Here is a 23,650-nt window from a genome sequence, read left to right as displayed (position 1 = left end):
TGTTTTTCCTGAAAGCCTGAAGCTCATTGTGTGTAGGAGAAATCGCCTACTGTCAAGCTTAGCCTTTTCCACATTGCGCTTTTCTGGCTACCAAAGATAACCAAATAAATAAAATCATTTACCTTTGAAGACGAACCGTTTTCCACATTGCGTCTGGCTACCAAAAAAATTCACTAAATCAGTCACCTACAACGTAAAACTTTTTCCGGATTAACTACATAATATCGACCGAAACATGGCAAACGTTGTTTGGAATCAGTCCTCAAGGTGTTTTTTCACATATCTCTTCATTGACATGCAGTTCGTGGAAGCTTGCTTTACTCTCTGTATCCCTTGGAAAAATAGTGGCAGGTGACTTTTGCGCACCAATTTCGGAGCAGGACACCGGGCGGACACGTGGTAAATGTGGTCTCTTATGGTCAATCTTCCAATGATCTGCCTACAAATACGTCACAATGCTGCAGACACCTTGGGGAAACGACAGAAAGGGCATTCTCATTCCTCTCGCATTCACAGCCATATAAGGAGACAAGGGAAAACAGAGCCTCAAAAATCCTGTTCATTTCCTGGATGCCGTCTCATCTTGGTTTTGCCTGAAGCTCACGTTCTAGGGCACGCATAGAAAATATCTTTGTATTTCTGGACACGTCAGAGTGTTTTCTTTCGAATCGTAGCAATTATATGCATAGTCGAGCATCTTTTTGTGACAAAATATCTTGTTTAAAACGGGAACGTTTTTCATCCAAAAATGAAATTGCGCCCCTAGAGTTTCAACAGGTTAATGACTCCAACTTAAGTGTATGTAAACTTCCGACTTCAACTGTAAGTGTGAATGTTCCATTAGCAGGAAAACACCACTCTCAAAAGTAACCCAAATGTGATTATGCATGTATTGTTTTTATTATAAAGGTGCATTTTTATGGCAAAAATTATCTTCCCCAAACTTGATGTATGTCATTTAGGCTCTACACCCATTGTAAAGTTGATGAATGTGCTTAATTTTGAGAAGTTACTTTGGCCACTTTAGTTATGATACAAATGTTATCAAAACATATAGGTCTATGGGCTAGGCTATATGAGGTGTGCGAATATGATTTGAAAAAGTATTTAAAAAATGATGAGCTGTTTGCCTGAAGCTGGGTATCATTCACAAGTGATATCATTCACAAGTGATAGGCTAATATTGTCACCCATCAGACTATTCTTGATTTAATCTTGTCTTTACGTATACTAAATAATATATGTGTGACATTTGTTTTGATTTAGAATGGACCATTATCATGCAACTGTGTCGAAACTGGCAGGGGGACAAATACACGTCATCTATGTACTTAAATAGCGAATGGAGGACACTTTTCCCGTGGTTCATTTTCATGCCAGCCAGGTAGGCCATACTACTGTTGTAAAGAGAAGCAATGTACTTCATATTAGGAGTTGAAAAATAGTATAGTAGGCCTAGCCTATAGAAGGCTGATCTTCCTCTTTTCAGGAGAAGCCATCACTCGATTTTCTCACACAATTGCATAGCCTATTGAAATGTTGCACAAGTTCATATGAAGTGTCTGATTAGATTTTCAACTACATTTGCATTGATGTCAGAGTTATTAGAGGGACAACAGAGTTAGCAAGTTTGGTAGGCTACTATCAGAGCTGGCTTTTTTATGGTATCAGAGCTTAAGTATCAGAGCTCGGAGAACTCTAATTTCCGCAACTAAACGGTCATGTGGAATTTGACTGTCGTCATGTGTCCTGACCACCGGTGTGGCGGTGACATGGTTACCCGAGGGACAAGCATTTTCTTTGCTGTAAAGTTGTAAGCATGCCTGTCGTGAAGCGCTGCTCTATTTTCCCTCTCTGACCCTCAGAGGCTGCACGACAGTGAACTTGCAAAGTCAGATCAAACTGGCCTGTGCTCTTGGTTATAACCGGTGATGAAATTATATAATGTACAAACTTTGCTGCTCGCTCTGCGTGCTGCTCCAATGTAACAAATGTACAAATGTAACAACAGAGGTCTCATCAGGGTCGACATCACGAGCTGATATGGAGGAATAGATGAGCATGAAGAGGGGCCGGAGAGAAGCAGGTCAGTGGGGGCTGGTAGGGGATGAGGCTGGCTGATTACAGCTGCCACGTGATATGTTGATGAAAGTGAAGTGGATATTATTGGACCTGCTCATACAACAGACTAGATGCTTAAATTCAACTGGCACCAGCAGGTTCTTTAGATCAAACGGTACTATGGTATTGTAAAATGTTGGTATCATAAGTTATCATGAGGTGTTGATACCGTGGTATTGCCGTGGTGTTACTGTGGTGTTACCGTGGTACTGGTACACCAAGCAACACTAGTAGCTACACAGCTAAAGTAACAGAGACAAAAACCATAATACACATGTATGGAATGACCCCATTCTTTACAATAGTATCTTCTACAAATGAGGAGATGAGACACACTCAAGGACATACACACACACACACACAATGTTCAGACATACACATTCATTCTCTCTCTCTCTTTCTAACAAAAGGCAGTCTAATCATCTCTCCGTTGGAGGTCATTTGTTGTGAATGAAAGAGGCCCCCCTCCTGCCCCCCCACCGGTCGTACCTCTCCTGTGTCCTTGTCTTCACAATAGGACACCTCCAGTACTCTGTCTACCTCCACATAATCAGGGTTAAAGGGATCCTCCTCCATCTAAAACACACAGGAAGACATAGTCAGTGTTAAAGGGATCCTCCTCCATCTAAAACATACAGGAAGACATAATCAGGGTTAAAGGGAACCTCCTCCATCTAAAACACACAGGAAGACATAGTCAGTGTTAAAGGGATCCTCCTCCATCTAAAACACACAGGAAGACATAATCAGGGTTAAAGGGATCCTCCTCCATCTAAAACACACAGGAAGACATAGTCAGTGTTAAAGGGATCCTCCTCCATCTAAAACACACAGGAAGACATATTCAGTGTTAAAGGGATCCTCCTCCATCTAAAACACACAGGAAGACATATTCAGTGTTAAAGGGATCCTCCTCCATCTAAAACACACAGGAAGACATATTCAGTGTTAAAGGGATCCTCCTCCATCTAAAACACACAGGAAGACATAGTAAACCGCCTTCATGCCAGCTGGAGTCTGGGGGGAAAAACGCACTGTATGACTGTATGGGTGGGTGGGATGAACATATCAAGGCCTAAAGCACACTACAGAGATGCATGCAAACACGCCTGTGCTGAACAGGCAAACACACACACGCACACACACACTGACACGCACACACACACACACAGGTGTGAAAGGGTCTTACATCTGCAAAGAAGTGGGCTCTCTGTGCCTGTTTAATCTTGAAACGTTTGATCTTCTGCTGAATCCTCTTGTCTTTTTCCAGCTGCTGCTCTACGGCCCACTCACAGTGGAGGTAGGAGCTGAGAGAGACCGAGGGACAACACACAGAGTCAGGAACGCACGAGAACACACACGTATAGTACAAACTAAACCTTGAATGTCTTTTATGACGTCGTACATCTTTCAAATGGATATATGTTTACTTTATGTTTAAATGTTCCATTTGTGTGCTATTTTGTACATTTGACATTTGTATAGGATTTACAATCTACTACACACCAAATTAGTCTTCATTTCAGACTGGCCTGGATTTTGTTCTACTGAAACTACAATGAGGTCACATGTGAGTTCAGTCAAAGGCATCTCAAAGTGGTAGTGCAAGAACGAGTAATGACAAGCTGTGTCTTACATCGCTCTGTTTAACATACTGTATTTGGCTTTTTCGGTTGAATACAAACATTAAAAAATGTGAATGCAATTATCTTAGCTGGAATGAAAAAGAATGCCTTACTAGTTTTTGTATTTTACAAAGAACTCCTCCACTTCTACGATAACTCCTGGAGCGACCTAGAAGAGGAACCAATATTACAGAACAGAATACAGACTAAATCAAATCAAATGTATTTATATAGCCCTTCTTACATCAGCTGATATTTCAAAGTGCTGTACAGAAACTCAGCCTGAAACCCCAAACAGCAAGCAATGCAGGTGTAGAAGCACGGTGGCTAGGAAAAACTCCCTAGAAAGGCCAAAACCTAGGAAGAAACCTAGAGAGGAACCAGGCTATGTTGGGTGGCCAGACCTCTTCTGGCTGTGCCGGGTGAAGATTATAACAGAACATGGCCAAGATGTTCAAATGTTCATAAATGACCAGCATGGTCCAAAAGCTCATCATACACTGAGTGTACAAAACATTAAGAACACCTGCTCTTTCCATGACATAGACTGACCAGGTGAATCCAGGTGAAAGGTATGATCCCTTATTGATGTCACTTGTTAAATCCACTCCAATCAGTGTAGATGAAGGGGAGGAGACAGGTTAAAGACGGATTTTTAAGCCTTGAGACAATTGAGACATGGGTTGTGTATGTGTGACATTCAGAGAGTGAATATTTTATTTCCTTTGAACGGGGCTAATACGTGTCAGGCACACCGGTTTGTGCCAAGAACTGCAACGCTGCAGGATTTTTCACGCTCAACAGCCAACTGTGGGAAGTATTGGAGTCAACATGGGCCAGCATGCCTGTGAAATGCTTTTGACACCTTGTATAGTCCATGCCCCGTTGAAATGAAGCTGTTCTGAGGGCAAAAGGGGGGTGCAAGATTAGGAAGGTGTTCTTAATGTTTTATACACTCAGTGTATAGTGGAAAAGACAGAGGGCTAAATTAAATCAAACCCGCATTGTGGAAGGTAAGTACAGACGTGGCCAAAAGTTTAGAGAATGACACAAATATTAATTTCCACAAAGTTTTCTGCTTCAGTGTCTTTATATATTTTTGTCAGATGTTACCATGGAATACCGAAGTATAATTCATAAATGTCAAAGGCTTTTATTGACAATTATATGCAAAGAGTCAATATTTGCAGTGTTGACCCTTCTTTTTCAAGACCTCTGAAATCTGCCCTGGCATGCTGCCAATTAACTTCTGGGCCACATCCTGACTGATGGCAGCCCATTCTTGCATAATCAATGCTTGAAGTTTATCAGAATTTGTGGGGTTTTGTTTGTCCACCGCCTCTTGAGGATTGACCACAAGTTCTCACTGGGATTAAGATCTGGGGAGTTTCCTGGCCATGGACCCAAAATATCTATGTTTTGTCCCCTGAGCCACTTAGTTATCATTTTTGCCTTATGGCAAGGTCCTCCATCATGCTGGAAAAGGCATTGTTCGTCACCAAACTGTTCCTGGATGGTTGGGAGACATTGCTCTCGGAGGATGTGTTGGTACCATTCTTTATTCATGGCTGTTTTCTTAGGCAAAATTGTGAGTGAGCCCACTCCCTTGGCTGAGAAGCAACCCCACACATGAATGGTCTCAGAATGCTTTAATGTTGGTAGCGTTCACCTTGTCTTCTCCGGGACAAGCTTTTTTCCGGATGCCCCAAACAATCGGAAAGGGGATTCATCAGAGAAAATGACTTTACCCCAGTCCTCAGCAGTCCAATCCCTGTACCTTTTGCAGAATATCTGTCTGTCCCTGATGTTTTTCCTGGAGACAAGTAGCTTCTTTGCTGCCCTTCTTGACACCAGGCTATCCTCCAAAAGTATCCGCCTCACTGTGTGTGCAGATGCACTTACACCTGCCTGCTGCCATTCCTGAGCAAGCTCTGTACTGGTGGTGCCCCGATACCGCAGCTGAATCAACTTTAGGAGACAGTCCTGGAGCTTGCTGGACTTTCTTGGGCGCCCTAAAGCCTTCTTCACAACAATTGAACCGCTCTCCTTGAAGTTCTTGATGATCCGATAAATGGTTGATTTAGGTGCAATCTTACTGGCAGCAATATCCTTGCCTGTGAAGCCCTTTTTGTGCAATACAATGATGACGGCACATGTTTCCTTGCAGGTAACCATGGTTGACAGAGGAAGAACAATGATTCCAAGCACCACCCTCCTTTTGAAGCTTCCAGTCTGTTATTCAAACTCATTCAGCATGACAGAGTGATCTCCAGCCTTGTCCTCGTCAACACTCACACCCGTGTTAACGAGAGAATCACTGACATGATGTCAGCTGGTCCTTTTGTGGCAGGGCTGAAATGCAGCGGAATTTTTTTGGGGGGGGATTCAGTTCAGTTGCACGGCAAAGAGGGACTTTGCAATTAATTGCAATTCATCTGATCTGATTCACTCTTCATAACATTCTGGAGTATATGCAAATTGCCATCATACAAACTGAGGCAGCAGACTTCGTGAAAATTAATTTTTGTCATTCTCAAAACTTTTGGCCACGACTGTAGTTGTACTACTGCAAACTAAAATACTATAGTACTACAAAGAGTGGTATGAGTGAGTGTGGCATTAAAGATAATGATTGTAATCCTACCTCGTTCTTGACAATTCGAGATGACATGATCTTGTCAACAACCGCAGCATCCTCCTCACTGGGGTTTTCCTGCAGCATTGGAAACAAACCACTTTAACAGCTCCATGTACAACCTTCATACGCCACACACCAGTTTCATGTATGTTCAATGTATATCAGAATGAAGTATGGCCTTGAGATGCATTGCAATGCAACATACATATTAGACTAGATAGGGCTATGCTAGAGCAATGAAGAATGTAATCTTGAGATGTATTGGTACTGTAGAACCTATCAGTCCTACAGTGTTTCCCAACTTCAGTCCCCCAGTACCCCCAACAGTACACAATTTTGTTGTGGCCCCAGACAAACTCACCTGATTCCACTCATTGGGGCTACAGCAAAAATGTGTACTGTTGGGGGTACTGGAGGACTGGAGTTGGAAACAACTGGTCTAGAACAACTGAATGTTATTGAGAGTTATTGATTGCTGCCTGGGCCAGGCCAGTATCTCCTCACCACAAACAGCTGCTGTGCTGGCTCTTTGCGTGCTGCAGCAGTGCTGGTCTTCTTGGTTTTAACCATGACCTTCACCTCCTCATCAGACACCCTGGCCTCTCCCTCCTCTGCATACTTCTTCCTCTTCACCTGGCGGTTCGACCGACGTGTCTACGGGGGGTAAGGGAAAGACGTTTATTATTACGGAGGTTCTGTATTGTACAAATCAGCACAGCCAAAATATCAGTATAACTCTTTTCCTATGATTTACTGGGTTAATATGTAGGCAGCCATCGAAGGCAGTCCTGTCTATTCTCAATAGTGTGTGTGCATGTGTCTGTGAGTTGTATACACTCTGCAGCAATAGGTGTGGCATTGAAGTGTGTTTAGTGTTTATTATTAGGAAATCACATCAGAGACCCTGCTAATGACAGCCACAGTTTAATGAGATACTAAATACCATTCAGTTGAAACTAATAACGTGTCTGTGGATGAGAATAACCCATAAAAGACTCAGGCCTGCCAGGCTGAGTGGTCCCTCCTTCCCTGCCTGTCAGGCTGCCTCCCAGGCTGAGTGGTCCCTCCTTCCCTGCCTGTCAGGTTACCTCCCAGGCTGAGGGGTCCCCTGTGGTGATGATGCTGTAGCTGTTCTCAGAGCTGTCTGTCTACATACTCCATCACTTATAGTGCAACAGACAGGAATGGAGAATCATTCTAAATGACATCTTCAGACAGCTCTAATTAAGACTGGGTGGGATGATAATGAGGATAATTATACCCACACATGGGCAGGGGGGGGTGTAATCCCCAGTCGCTCCATACTATGACACAGCCAGGGGGAGAGGGGAGTTAGGGGTGAGAAGCCTACCCCTACATAATCCTCAACTCTACCATCAACAACAGTAAATTACACTGGAGCTATTCGTTCTTGAGTTGGTTAGGTCCTGAACTCACTCTGAATCACCCGGTGTACTTTTGACTCCATACCACAGCTGTGACTCCTGTATTCCACTCAGCATCAGCATCAGCATGGCCAATAAGAGCCCAAGGACAGGGACTCTCCATGGCTTTAACTATCACAACAACACTGTCATAAGAACCAGTCTTTATGACATGAATCATTAAACACAAAGGCCTGCGTTCTGCAGACTGAGGAAATGGCCTCTCGATGCCTTTTAATAATAATACTACAATAGATAAATAAATATATTTGCCTACCCCTGCCTTAAACATCACAAAAACACAATCATAAGAGTTCTGCAGCCATAAAGAGCCTGCATACTGGAAGAGCCTAGGAGACACGGGGAGGGACTCCATGCCTTTAATAATCACAATAACACCGTCATAAGGCTTTTGCGAGCTGCAGCTTGGAGACTGGGGGAGGGACTCACCGAGTCATCGTCTTTAAAGGATCTTCGAGGCGGACGCTCTTCATCAGACCCCTCCTCTGAAGACTCTGTCTCCCTCTTCTTCTTCATCCCTCCAAATTTAATGACGATTTTCCTGAAATAAAGATATCAGGACAAATATTAAGGATCAACGTCTGTTAAACGAGAGACAAAATAGGAAAACTGGACTCTATTTTCTCCTCTTTCCCTCTATGTTTCATGGAAACTGTCTCTGAATAATTGATGAACGATAATATAAAGCTTGTCCTTGCTGTGCTAAATAAATGACCTCAGGAGTGTGTGCTGCCGTGTGGTGCGGTGCAGTACATGCCGTGTTCCTCACTGCATCTTTTAAACTCAAAAAGGAATTATTACACAAAGAATTATAATTAAGTAAGAATAGTTATTTTGTTTCACTGTTATTACCAGTCCAGCTCTGTTTATTTTCCTCACTTACAATGAATGATTTAATTGTTTCCATGGTTGCTTAATGCCTTATTAAATGCACTTTCATAACCTAGATACAAATAGTGACTGATTCAAGAAGGCTGCAGTACATTTAAGTTATAGCACTTCAAAACATACATTTTCATGGGAAGTAACCATGCAGTACAGTATTAGCTACAATATTAGCACATATTTTAAATAAATACTTTAGCATACTGAATGACCTAATGACCTCAATAAGGGATTATCACTTTTTTTTTTATTCAATAATATAATAATATAATGTCCCTCTTGGTTATTGTGTGAGAATCAGCTTCTAATATGTCCATGACTGTGGTGACTCAATATCTCATAATGTGCAGAATGAAGAGATATTTTTCAGGGAGAAAATATGTAGTGTATGTGTGTGTGTGTGTGTGTGTGTGTGTGTCTGCAGACAGGGAACATATGAACCAGGAGACTGATACAATAGATCTCTGCTATGTACAGTTTGAGAGAGAGACACAGATACAGTCTCTCTCTCTTGTGCCTGCCTGCCTGCCCCAGCCTGCTGTGTTCTTATCAACATGTTTATTGGATCAAAACAGAGAGATATAGATAGTGACTGAGCCTCCTCCCTTCTCCGTCTCTAGCTCTCTGTCTTGCCACAGATGATCCATTATATTGACCAGATACTCAAGTGGTCGATCTAACAATGAAAATAAATGACTTCAGAAATGGAAGGCAGTCGGGAGGAGGCAAGATCAGGTGGGACCATTCTAGCCAATGAGAGGGCAGATATGCGTGTGAACAACAGGCAAAACTCCAATAGTGTTTTTTTCTCAAAGATGCCGGGATGTCACATGTCCTCCTAATATCATTAGACTGGTAAAAGCATTACCAAACTTCTATCAGATCAAATAAGCCACATCTAACACATTTTCTTTATTTAACTAGGCAAGTCAGTTAAGAACAAATTCTTATTTACAATGACTGCCCGTAAAATAAGCCATTACATTTTTTGTTAACTAAATTCGACACTCCATACAAAAACACCTCGCTTGGTGAGCGATAATTACTTTTTTTTACCGCCACCTGCTGGAGAAGACTGATTTTAGGCCCAGTTATCCCCCTCACTTCTTCCTCTCTGGTCTCGCTCTCTTTCTCCCCCCTTTCAGTCTCCGCCTCCTGCCACCTACCTTTCTCTCTATCTTGTCTCTCCTCCATCGCTCTCTCTTCCAATCCCTCCATCCCTCTCCACTCTCCCCCCTCCCTCTATGGCTCAGAAAACACATAAACATGGATATGATTCAACCTACACAAAGAGCCAGTCCAGACTCCAAATCCCCATGCAGGCAGATAGAGACTAGCGTGGCTGGATCTAACAGGCTAATACTGTAGATGCGATAAAGAGTTCAATTGAACTCAACTGCCATGGAATAGAGTGGGGGAAAGATCCCGAGTCTGCTCACTGAATCCCAGCAAAATTAGAATACTTTTAGGATATTGTTCATATGTGTATTTCACACTATGCTGAGGTGGAAATCAGAGTATCATGCTGTATGGATGTCAACCCCAATATATGTTCATGTCATCATCACCAATCAACTTCATTACAGTTAAAAACTACTTTGACTACCACCATTGATTTCTGTATGCACCAGCTATGCTAACCAGCTTATACGAGCAGGAGTTAGCGTTTAACAGTTACTTCTTTTAGGCCGGACAACTTATAAATGTTATTCAGCGAACAAAGCCAAATATATAAAAATCAGACATAAGTAAGTGCATTGTGGGCCTGATACAATACATAACTCATGACAGATTTGAGGAATATCCACTTTGCTAGATCCAATTTGCTGAATGTGCGCCAATCTGGTCAATGGAAGGGTCTGCGTTCTATTGACTTCGTTACTGCATTCACATTTTGTTACGTGTTACAGTCTTATTCTAAAATAGATTCAATATTTTTTCTCTTAGCAATCTACACAAAATACCCATTAATGACAAAGCAAAACCAGCTTTTACATTTTTTTTTGCACATGTATAAAAAACAAAAAACAGAAATAGCTTTTTTACATAAGTATTCAGACCCTTTGTCATGAGACTCGAAATTGAGCTCAGGTGCATCCTGTTTCCATTGATCATCCTTGAGATGTTTCTATAACTTGATTGGAGTCCACCTGTAGTAAATTAAATTGATTGGACATGATTTGGAAAGGCACACACCTGTCTATATAAGGTCCACAGTTGACAGTTGACAGTGCATGTCAGAGCAAAAACCAAGCCATGAGCTCCGAGACAGGATTGTGTCGAGGCACAGATCTGGGGAAGGGTACCAAAACATTTCTACAGCATTGAAGATCCGCAAGAACACAGTGGCCTCCATCATTCTTAAACGGAAAAAGTTTGGAACCACCAAAACTCTTCCTAGAGCTGGCTGCACGGACAAACTAAGCAATCGGGAGAGAAGGGCATTGGTCAGGGAGGTGACCAAGAACTCAATGGTCACTCTGAAAGAGCTCTAGACCTCCTCTGTGGAGATCGGAGAACCTTCCAGAAGAACAACCATCTCCACAGCACTCCACCAATCAGGCCTTTATGATAGAGTGGCCAGACGGAACCCATGCCTCAGTAAAAGGCACATGACAGCCCGCTTGGATTTTGCCAAAAGGCACTTAAATCTATCAGGCCATGAGAAACAAGAATCTCTGGTCTGATGAAACCAAGATTGAACTCTTTGGCCTGAATGCCAAGCGTCACGTCTGGAGGAAACCTGGCAACATCCCTACAGTGAAGCATAGTGATGGCAGCATCATGCTGTGGGGATGTTTGCATCGATCTTGACTGGTCTCCCAGTCCCTGCCGCTGAAAAAGATGAACAGAGCAAGGTACAGAGAGATCCTTGATGAAAACCTGCTCCAGAGCACTCAGGACCTTGGACTGGGGCAAAGGTTCACTTTCCAACAGGACAACAACCCTAAGCACACAGCCAAGACAACACAGGAGTGGCTTCGGGACAAGTCTCTGAATGTCCTTGAGTGGCCCAGCCAGAGCCGGGACTTGAACCTGATCGAACATCTCTGGAGAGACCTGAAAATAGCTGTGCAGCAATGCTCCCCATCCAACCTGACAGAGCATAAGATGATCTGCAGAGAGGAATGGGAGAAACTCCCCAAATACAGGTGTGCCAAGCTTGTAGCGTCATACCCAAGAAGACTCAATGCTGTAATCGCTGCCAAAGATGCTTCAACAAAGTACTGAGTAAAGGGTCTGAATACTTATGTAAATGTGGTAGGAACAGTGGGTTAACTGCCTGTTCAGGGGCAGAAAAACAGATTTGTACCTTATCAGCTTGGGGATTTGAACTTGCAACCTTCCAGTTACTAGTCCAACACTCTAACCACTAGGCTACCCTGCCACCCCATGGGGGTCTTGTGTGTTGATTGATGAGGGAAAAAATATTTAATCAATTTTAGAATAAGGCTTTAACAAAATAACACAATATGGAAAAAGTCAAGGGGTCTGAATACTTTCCGAATGCACTGTATAAGTCCATGCTAATACTCCTGTGTCTCTTCCCTCGTCCGAACTTCGTTACCTAACTACAAAAAAGGAAAACACAGTGGCACATCCATCTCATTGAACTGTGAAATAGAGTCCTTCACGGGTCCAAAAACATTGACCCATTCGAAATGGACCTGGGGCTTTCCCATCTGGACCCGATATGCATAAATAAAATACAAAATTATATAGAGACCCCTTCCGAAAGGACCCACGGACAACTAGACCCGTTCCATATAGACCTGGTCGTCCGATCCGAGTGAAGGAAGCAGCAGAAAAGTATATTTTTAAGCTACTTTATTAATTACCTGGAGCTGATAAAGTGTGAGGGAGTGGAGGTAAACATAGGTGAAGCTCGGGTAGGGGCTGTGCTGTGTGTGTAGGCTACTGAGAGTGTGAGCGAGTGACACGGGAACAGGGAGGTGGGAGGAAGAGACAGCAACCAACCAAGCAGAGTCGCGCTATAGTAGACTAATAGCTGCCATAGATAGGTTATTTATCATCCAATATGATTATGTAGCCTGTCTTGACTGCATCAAACTGCTAGGCTAATTGAGAATGCATGTGCTTTCTCATCCTGCACAGTTAAACAACAACTCCATTCAGAATATAAAGTAGCAGCTTAGCTGTTGGCTCTTGGTCGTTGTCGCCTATCATTCTCCTTTCATTTTTAATTACAGAATTTGAATTCCATCTTCCATTGACTCAATATCTCCTAACACGGAGGCTCTATGGCTGTAGCCTATTGCCGCTTTGATGACTTATGATTGGCCAAAAACAACAGCAAGCTACACGTGCCACTCTCGTTAAAAGAGTGGCACGTTTAGCTTGGGGTCCCGGATTGGGTCTCAGGTATTTGGGTACAGGTGGATCCGGGAAGACCTCTACTGTGAAGTCCTCAGCCTAGACATGGACCATATATATGTCTGTATATGTCAGTATTGTACAGGCCTATGTCTGTACTCAATGTCTGTTGTAAGTGCTCTAAACGCCCTACATAACCTGAGATCAGACACACAGAGATAATACAACAGCTCCCTCCCTCCCGGGGCCGTACTCCTGTCTTCTCTCTGTGTGTGCTCCAGATCATTCCTCCCTCATTCCCTCTGTCATGCACATTATCTCTCACCTTGTCTTCCTCCACCCCTCTCCTCCCCCTGTACTCTCTCACACAGCAACAGGAACAGAAGCTCTCTAGCTCTGTCTGATACTCTCCAAAACACGGCAACGCTCACACGAGCAGACACGCAGTAAGTAGATTCCTTCTCACACAACACCAACTACTCTGAAAGAAGTACTCACACATACACACGCACACATAGCTAACTACAGTGCCCTCCGTAATGATTGGGACAGGGAAGAATTTTGTTTTTTATTTTGGCTCTATACTGCAACAGTTTGAATTTGTAATCAAACAATGACTATGAGGTTAAAGTGCAGACTGTCAGCTTTCATTTTAAGGTATTTTCATCCATATTGGGCAAACAGTTTGAAATGACAGCATTTTTGTACATAGTCCCCCCCATTTTAAGGGACTACAAGTATGTGTATTAAATTTAAGTATTTGTTCCCATATTCATAACACGCAATAACTACATCAAGCTTGTGACTCTAGAAACTTGTTGGATGCATTTGTGTTTGTTTTGGTTGAGCTTCTGATTCTTTTGTGCCCAATAGAAATTAATGGTAAATAATGTATTGTGTCACTTTGGAGTCACTTTAATTGTAATTAAGAATAGAATGTTTCTAAACACTTCAAAATTAATGTGGATGCTACCATGATTATGGATAATCCTGAATTAATTGTAATGATGAGTGGGAAAGTTACAGATATACAAATATCATACCTCCCAATAAAATGCTAACCTCCCCTGTTATTATAATGGTGAGAGGTTCGCATGTCTTGGGAGTATGATATTTGTGCATCTAACTTTCTCACTTCAGTACATACTGTATGAGTGAATTTGTCTCAATACTTTTAGTCACCTAAAATGGGGGTACTATGTACAAAAAGTGCTGTAATTTCTAAATGTTTCACCTGATATGGATGAAAATACCCTCAAATTAAAGCTGACAGTCTGCACTTCAAACGTGTTGTCATTGTTCGAGTTCAAATCCAAACTTTTGGAGTATAGAGCCAAAAGAAGAAGAAATGCTTCACTGTGCTAGCCTGTCTCTAGTTAAGCGATAGAAGACTCCCTCTGGGCTTATGCTCCAATACAGTACAGTGGAGCCAGGAAAACCAGCCAGCCAGTCAGTCATCCAGCCAGTCATTCAACCAGCCAGGCATTCATCCTGCCTAGTGCTTACAGCTAATACCACAGCCTAGCCTGTCTCAGTCACACTAAGCTGGTCTCTTCCTCACACACTGGTCCTCGGCCACACGCGAGGCTAGGTCTAGGATACACTATCCCACCTGGACATTTCCCACTAAATCAGGACTGATATTGGCTGTGGTGGTTTAGATGGAGCCAAAGGGAGAGAGAGGGTGCTAGAGAGAAGGCATAAAACATACACACACAACCACAGTTATTTATACAAATAACCATGCATTTATGTGTACACACACATACACACTGTGGTCTGTAGGAGGCTGAGCGTTTCTCCCACTATCTGTCAATAATAGAGCTTTCATGGTCTCCTTGAACATGTTGTGTTGTTGTGGGGACTAAAGCTATCTTTCTCACTTTACTCCTCCGGATGATATTACACTACCATAATCCTATCCACAATGACACTTTGCGGTTGCCTGGCAACGTGCCCCAGGGAGTATAGTTGGCAGCGTGGGCGGTGGATGTGACATCACTTCCTGTGAGTGGCAACGGAGCGAACACTCTACTCTGCGACGCAATGAGCAGCTGAGGAGAATGAGAAACGGCAAGACCGCTCTAATATCAAGGAAATATGGACAAGAGAATGTTCTCCCACACAGGCAGGACTGAAATACTGAAAGAGAGAAATACAGCAATTTCATCTCCTATCATCAGACAGTAGGCCATACTATATTCTCTCCTATAGACGTGTTGGTTGTTTAGCAACAAAACCAACACGTGCGCAACTGGGGCAAAACAGACAGGGTTGGCTTAGATTGTTGACAACACGTAACTATTTAATTTCCAATTTTTATTGAAAACATTGCACAAAGAACACTTGTTGTCTCTCAAATACATTGTTATAGATGTTTGTTAGCTAGCTACTGTTAGCCATATTAGCAGTGACGTAAAATCAGTCTAAACAAGACATGGTATCAAGAACAAGATAAAACTAGCTGAAACGATTCACCTGCGATGGCAGTTTCTTGTCATTGTTGCTAAGTATCTGGCCATCCAGAAACACAACTCACAGCCTTCTGCCCCAATGAAGCATGCACATGGTTTTCGTGACGTTGTGAGCTAACCTATTTATAGCAAGACGCACTTGCTTTATCTTAATATAATGAGGCCATTACAAGGCTATCAAACCATGCTGCTGACTGTCAATGGCATACTGGACTATAGCAACCCCCCCCATCAAAACCACCAATTAGTGACACTTCTTCAGTTAATTTTACTGTGAAATCATTGATTTGAGAGAGGGAGGAAGCATCCAATGGGTTGGCAGCTGTGATGTGCGTCAGTGTTGTTGGAATGTATATGGAGATTTAGTAAGACCTCAGAGAGGAAGACAGAGAGTATGATGGGAGGGCGAGGAAGAATGGAGGAGGAGGTGTGACGCAGACACACACGTGGAACTCATCCCACATCACACAGGCTTTACAGCCTCAGAACCCAACCAAGACCACAGACTGGCTTTATACATTCCCACCCACAGTTTACTACTAATACCACCACTCCAGACGTTTCATAGGTATTACAGTTGATACATACACAGGGACGCACCAACACACGCACATAGAGTAAATAACAGAACAATAGCACTATTACTGAAACCACACAGGCACCAATCAGGCACCCAATACTTAACTACAGCGGTGCCATCTCTCATCTTCTTTCTCTCTACATGTCCTTCTCCTCTCAAGTCCAGCTGTCCCCTGCGCGGTAGGTGAGTTTGGCCTTCATTCCAGCAGACAGGCTAGATAGTTTGATGGATTGTTACAGTGATTCCCAGAGAGCTGTACTTCTAGTTCTGGCAGTGGCCCCGTTTGGCTCCCATGAGCAGATCCTCATCCTGCCTGGTGTCTAATAACCCAGCATTCTCCTCTCCATGCTCAGCCCCCCAGCACTGCCCTGTCCTAGTTGGCACACAACCCACCATTCTGTGTGTTTGGAGGGAGAACAGTGTGACAGCATTTTGTAGGCTGAGGGCACACTGACGTGTTCCAGGGTCCCCCGTGAGGAATGAGAACTTGGGACAGACCAGCCTACACAAGGTGCCAGTGTTACCCCCAAGTTCACTGTAGCCAGGGCCGTACCTACATAACAAGACACAGAGGTCCACAACATGTAAAGTGTTGGTCCCATGTTTCATGAGATGAAATAAAAGATCCAAGAACGGTTCCATACGCACAAAAAGCTTTTTCTCTCAAATGTTTACATCCCTGTTCGTGAGAATTTCTCCTTTGCCAAGATAATTAATCCAAAATGTGCAGTTTTGTCACACAACACAATGCCACAGATGTCTTAAGTTTTGATGGAGTGTGCAATTGGCATGCCGACAGCAGGAATGTCCACCAGAGGTGTTGCATGAGAATTTAATGTTAATTTCTCTACCATAAGTCACCACCAACATTGTTTTAGAAAATTTGTCAGTACTAACCCCACCATCCCAGGACCTCCACATCCAGCTTCTTTACCGCCGGGATCGTCTGAGACCAGCCTCCTGGACAGCTGATGAAACTGAGTTTGCACAACTTAAGAATTTCTGCACAAAAAGTCTGAAAGCATCTGAAGGAAGTTAATCTGCGTGCTTGTCATCCTCACCAGAGTCTGACCTGACTTCCATTTGGCGTCGTAACCGACTTCAGTGGGAAAATCCTCACCTTAGATGGCCACTGGCACGATGGAGAAGAGTGCTCTTCAAGGATGAATCCCGGTTTCAACTGTACTGGGCAGATGGCAGACATTGTGTATGTTGTCGTGTGGGCGAGCGTTTTGTTCATGTCAACATTCTGAACAGAGTGGTCATTGTGGCAGTGGGGTTATGGTATGGGCAGGCATAAGCTAAGGACAACAAGCACAATTGCAATTTTTCGATGGCAATTTGAATGCACAGAGATACCATGACGAGATCCCGAGGCCCATTGTTGTGCCATTCATCTGCTGCCATCACCTCAAAGATCAGAACGCTTATATTCTTTACTCTGAATGAGTTATAATCACACCTGCCTCTGATAATTAGTAGAATCATGAACAGTGGTTTGTGTGTTTGTTCCCCTGCATCCTACGGATTTCCCCCCTGATTTTCCTCCCTGATTTGCCTTGCTATTGAAGTAACGTTGAAGGGCTCTGGATTGTGTTACTTAGTCAGCTAGAAGAATGCAGTAAGAAGCGATGGTTAAAAGGAGCCTACCCAAATAGGCTACTAAGTTCTCATATTAACTTTGCTATACAGAGAGTAGGCTACTTAGACAGACAGTGATGTGGTACTCAGTGGTGAAGCTGGGGCAGCCTGAAATGCACGCAGGAGGAAGCAGATGAGACAGAGAGAGAGAGAGAAGAAGCAAGCAGAGCGAGAGATTAGTATGGTGGTTCCCAAACTTGGGTCTGGGCCTCAAGTAGGGTACCTTAAGAAAGTCTATACTAATTAGGGGTGTAACGGTTCATCGATACACATCGGTCCTTGATTCAAATGTTTAAGATACGACAGCGTCGGTCACAAAATTGATTGAAACATTATGAACCATCGATTCATTTACATTTTTTGCTCATACTAATTTCTTTCTACCTTCAGAAAACACCTAATATTTTGTTACAACTGATGTGTCGTCTCCTTCAGTGTGGAACTAAGCATGTAACTGTGTTGACAGTTATTGAACTACAAGTCATTTTGCATTCCAAACAACCCTAGAGAAAATCAGTAGCCTAGTCAAACTTCGCACTGTGTCCAGCCTGAATGCTGACAAACGCGAGTTAGGCGGCATGTTTCTGTTCTTGCACATCTGCCCGGCACCTTCAGCATTCAAATGCTAAAATGTCTTGCGTGATATTAGTCTTTATTAGTTGAGTGGCAACCTATGTAATTTGCTATCTATGCACTGTTGAAAATGGTGTTTTACTGGAATAAAAGTAAGCTACTGGAAACAACACTCACAACACTCCTACTGGCTTACAATTTATTTTATCTTGATTGTTCAGGTTCACCATCAGCAATAGTTTTGGTAGTTTTGCTTTAAACAATCAGTGTACGGTATTTTTTAATATACTGAATAAAGTTGCTAATTTCATAACAATGAATCACATTTGCGAGGCGCACTGCATGCCAAAGTAGGAGGAGAAAAGAAGCAAACTAAAAACTTAAAAATGTTCAAAAACATTTGATTTTGAGATGGGGGTGAAATCCAAAGTTGTGCTATATATTCATTGGCTATGTCATTGCTAATTTGTAAATGATAAATATTGCTTGATTACTAGCTCAAACACTTCATCTGCATAAATGACAAATGAATTAGTGGGTGATGGTGATTTCAGAACCAAAAGGTGGACAAAAACATAGGCTACATTTCTCTCCTAATCTGATAGTGGGGCGGTAGATGCCTAGTCTCCATTATGGCTCAGATCAGGTCCCTACATACACACCCCTCAAACTCAACTCACAACTCGCCAGTTCCACTGCATTTTTTAATTGTTCCCTTCTAAACAGGGACTGATTTAGACCTGGGACACCAAGTGTGTGCAATTCATTATCAGGTAGAACAGAAAATCATCAGGCTCCGGACTTTGTAGGGTAAGAGTTGAGTACCCCTGGTATACACTATAGACATACATCATACACACACACACACACACACACACACACACACACACACACACACACACACACACACACACACACACACACACACACACACACACACACACACACACACACACACACACACACACACACACACACACACAGATCCAGCTCTATCAAACCTTATCCCACTGAATCATTTTAAACTAAAACAGATTGTTCCTGTATTGTATCCGAGCCCATGTATCTAGATACGTATCGAATCATCCTGAAAGGGAAACATACATCCCTTTTACTAATCTTATCAAACAAGTTAGTAACTTAAAAAAAAACAAGACTCTAAAAATGTCATACGTTTTTGTTGATATCAGTGGTTGTTTGTCTTATCTCCATTTCCCACTGGAGTTTATAGTTTACCCATTACCCACCTTTTTTACCACTACATCACTGATATTATTACAGAATCATACATATCGGAATCGGTAGATATTAGCTAAAAATGTCAACATCTGTATCGGCAGATGTCTAGTTTAACACCGATGTTATAAACTGATGTTAAAGCTGCCGTGCATACCTATATAACGTAGGTACAGGACGTAATGATGCCACGTAGAAATGTTGCACTACACGTTCAACACAATATTCCTAACCTAGCCTACAATGTCTGTTGTGTGGATCCAGCAATCAACCAGTCCAGCAATCATTTGAAAGAGTAAGAACGTTTCAGAAAGACAACTCAAAAGGCTAAATCCATGAAAGCCAAGATAATGGTATTCATTGGCCTTGACAATCAACCGTTCTCTATTGTGGGTGATGTTGACTTTCGCTGACTGGTCGAGCACCGGTACACACTACCAAGTGAGCTATTTTTCAGATGTTGCCCTACCGGAGTTACACAGTAATAGCGTCACTGCTATTAGCTTCACGACTGACATACCATGGAACGCCATGGTGTTTGCGTGTTTAAAAAGATACAGTAGCACTGTCAAAGCTGTAGAGAAAATCTGCAAACAAGCAAACACCGGACGCGAACGATGTGTTTACAATTATCGCGGCAGGGTAGCCTAGTGGTTAGAGAGTTGGACTAGTAACCAAAAGGTTGCATGTTCAAATCCCCGAGCTGACAAGGTACAAATCTGTCGTTCTGCCCCTGAACAGGCAGTTAACCCACTGTTCCTAGGCCGTCATTCAAAATAAGAATGTGTTCTTAACTGACTTGCCTGGTTAAAAAAAAGGTAAAATAAAATAAATAAAATCACGTTGGTAATAAAGCATAATTTATTTGACCGGACCTCCTGGGGTAGCTAGCTTTAGCTTGATACCTAGCAAGCACCAATACAACCAGCCTGTTGTAGAAACTGCAACCAGTAGAAACTGCAGTCATTTTCATTATTCTTAGCAATGATTTAGGAATCCTTGTGAGTAAGTATTAGAAAGGTTGCCAGTTGTTGTTCGCCTATTGAAATTGAACTTTTCTTCATTTCTTGAAAAAAAATAGTTAGCCACAATAAGGATTAGGTACAATAGTGGAATTTGCGGTTTGCCTTCAAAATAAAACTCATTGACAGTGATGCAAATGATTACAAAAGTAGAATTATGCCATACTTTTATTTTGAAGGCTAACCGCAAAGTCCACTATTGTGGCTAATCCTTATTGTGGCTAGCTTCACATAGATGGGTCCGACCACCATTAATCAAATAAGAACGGTCTTATAAATTAGGGTTATTTTAGATGACACCTAGCTGTATAGTTAGCTAGCTAACTATAGCTACTGAAACAGGTTATGTCGTTTTGCTATGTTTTGGGGGAAGAACAGTGTTTGCATCCATGAGCTAGCTAGCTTTTTTTATGACCAGCACTGTAGATGTGCAAGACAACTTTACCAACATCATAGCATATGTATTGATGAATCAATGTGACATGTGAAATATGAGTGATAGTGTAATCAATGTGTTATAACTACGTAAAAAATGAATGAACGTGTTAAATTATTATGTGACAGGCAGTCATATTCAGGTCCTGATTGGTGTAATTTTGTTTTGACACGCAAAGACCCAAATGGAGTTCCATAGAAACCCTGGTTGAGAATGAAATCACTGAACAAATGAACAACGAAACAGCACAGCAAGTAAGTGAAAGGAATAGGTTTTGATTATGTTTTTCTGGTAATGGGGACATACATGAATGCCAACAAAATAATTTTTTGGTCAGCGTGGTGTTCGTGTGTGTAACCTTTATTTAACTAGGCAAGTCAGTTAATAACAAATTCTTACTTACAATGACGGCCCGGGCGACGCTGGGCCAATTGTGCGCCGCTCTATGGGACTCCCATGTGATACAGCCTGGATTCGAACCAGGGACTGTTACGCCTCTTGCACAGAGATGCAGTGCCTTAGACCTCTGCGTCCATGCGTGTGTGTTAACTATTTAACTGTACTAGAATGCTTAAAAGGCCGCTAAAATTGTAAACATAGGTATCGTTTTTTTGGCAAGGAAAATATCGGTATCGGCCAAAAATGTAATGTCGGTGCATCACTAATTAGTAATGCCTAGGAATACAAATGTCAACGCTATGTGAGTTGAGAAAAAGATGTATGTAACGATTTGATGATTTTATGTCATTGGTCATTAGAACTGACTGAACAGTCACTGATGCTACGTGTCAGTGTGAATCAGTTCTCATATCCCCCCTTTCAGGGTATAACATTACAACTGTATAGCTAAAAGGCTACATGTTTGTAGATGGACTGAGATGAATGAATCCGGCAGCGGATGGAGTGTGTAGAATGTATGTTGTGCGTGCGTGTGTGTGTGTGTGTGTGTGTGTGTGTGTGTGTGTGTGTGTGTGTGTGTGTGTGTGTGTGTGTGTGTGTGTGTGTGTGTGTGTGTGTGTGTGTGTGTGTGTGTGTGTGTGTGTGTGTAAGCAACACAGTGGAACCTATCCTGAGGGGATTACAGTGACAGTTTTGCTGCTGGCTCTGTGCTGCCTGGGCGCCGTGAGAAAATCCCCCTCCTTATGAATGGCCGTGTAATCTGCCCCCCCACACACACACACACACACACACACAGAGAGCTTGGTGATGGAAAATATCAGCTGAGTGCAGAGATCTGCACAAGGGATTTATGCTTCTTTCTGCATGCAGTCGATTTATGAGCTCACACACACACTAACCTATTGAAAAAATACACACACACACGTATGCACACACAGAAGCAAAGGCATTCACACACCCATATGCCGGCATATGCTCACATACCCGCAAACACACACACACACACACACAACATTTACATGCCCCCCACACACACACACAAAGGATTACAAAAAACACTTAATTAAGAAAACAGCTTTGGGATTTTCTAATCAGAGTGTGAGTGAAGAGGATTAGATAAGAAGACTATACTGCGTGGCAGGCAGGCATGGAGATATGAACCCAACCCTCTCTACACTGACTCTACTGTAGTCTATAGGCCTACCCTAAACCCCCATTTTATATTGTAATTGATCTCGCTTGCACCATTTTGTTAGATGTTTCACAGTAGACAACAGTGTAGTATCAGCACATTCAGATCACGCCTGCTGCCCTGCACGTACGCACGCACACACACACACACACACACACACGGAGGAAGCTTTCTGCTAACAGCCCCCAGTATGTTAGGAAGATACCATATCTGGGGAGGAATATTTAGGAAAATGTACTAGGGAGAGAGGGAGGGAGGAGGAGAGGAGAATAGGAATAAAGAGGAAGGTGCTTTACAATAATGGTTTCATCTCCTGATGAGCTTGTTTTTCACCAGGTAGGTAGCTATAAAAACACTATGCAATTTCAGAAAGCAGTGTGTAATCAGCCAACCCTGACTTCTAGCTGTAACCGCCTCAGGATCATTTGATTTGAGGCTTTCCCCTCCATCCCTTCCATCCCTCCCCTCACTCCCCTCCCTACCCTCACTCCCCTCCCTACCCTCACTCCCCTCCCTTCCCTTCTACCCTACATCCCCTCCCCCCTCCCTACCCTCACTCCCCTCCCTACCCTTCTACTCTACATCCCCTCACTCCCCTCCCTACCCTCACTCCCCTCCCTACCCTCACTCCCCTCCCTACCTTCTCTCCCCTCCCTACCCTTCTACCCTACATCCCCTCCCTCCCCTCCCTACCCTTCTACCCTCCATCCCCTCCCTACCCTCCATCCCCTCCCTACCCCCCCCCCCCCCGTTTTACTGACCTCTGGTCCCATACCCCTCCCTCACCTTGTCCTCTGATCCCATACCCCTCATTCACCTTGTCCTCTGGTCCCATACCCCTCCTTCACCTTGTCCTCTGGTCCCATACCCCTCCTTCACCTTGTCCTTTGGTCCATACCCCTCCCTCACCCTGTCCTCTGGTCCCATACCCCTCCCTCACCTTGTCCTCTGGTCCCATACCCCCTCCCTCCCCTCCTCTGGTCATCCTGTTCTCTGGTCCCATACCCATCCTTCACCTTGTCCTCTGGTCCCATACCCCTGCCTCACC

General features: G+C 43.1%; 1 protein-coding gene across 1 annotated transcript in view; it reads right to left on the bottom strand.

Annotated features, from left to right (window-relative positions):
* Window positions 1-23,650, bottom strand: part of LOC135557182 (chromodomain-helicase-DNA-binding protein 9-like) — a 128,953-nt gene that overhangs the window by 48,836 nt on the left and 56,467 nt on the right. Inside the window, 6 exon segments of the mRNA XM_064990390.1 lie at window positions 2,611-2,697; window positions 3,311-3,428; window positions 3,860-3,915; window positions 6,391-6,459; window positions 6,889-7,038; window positions 8,259-8,370. Of these exon segments, the coding sequence (XP_064846462.1) occupies window positions 2,611-2,697; window positions 3,311-3,428; window positions 3,860-3,915; window positions 6,391-6,459; window positions 6,889-7,038; window positions 8,259-8,370 (592 nt within the window).

The sequence above is a fragment of the Oncorhynchus masou genome, chromosome 2, assembly GCF_036934945.1.
Source record: "Oncorhynchus masou masou isolate Uvic2021 chromosome 2, UVic_Omas_1.1, whole genome shotgun sequence".
Lineage (NCBI taxonomy): Eukaryota > Metazoa > Chordata > Actinopteri > Salmoniformes > Salmonidae > Oncorhynchus > Oncorhynchus masou.
Note: the sequence above shows the minus strand (reverse complement) of the source record. Positions and strands in the feature narration are given on the sequence as shown.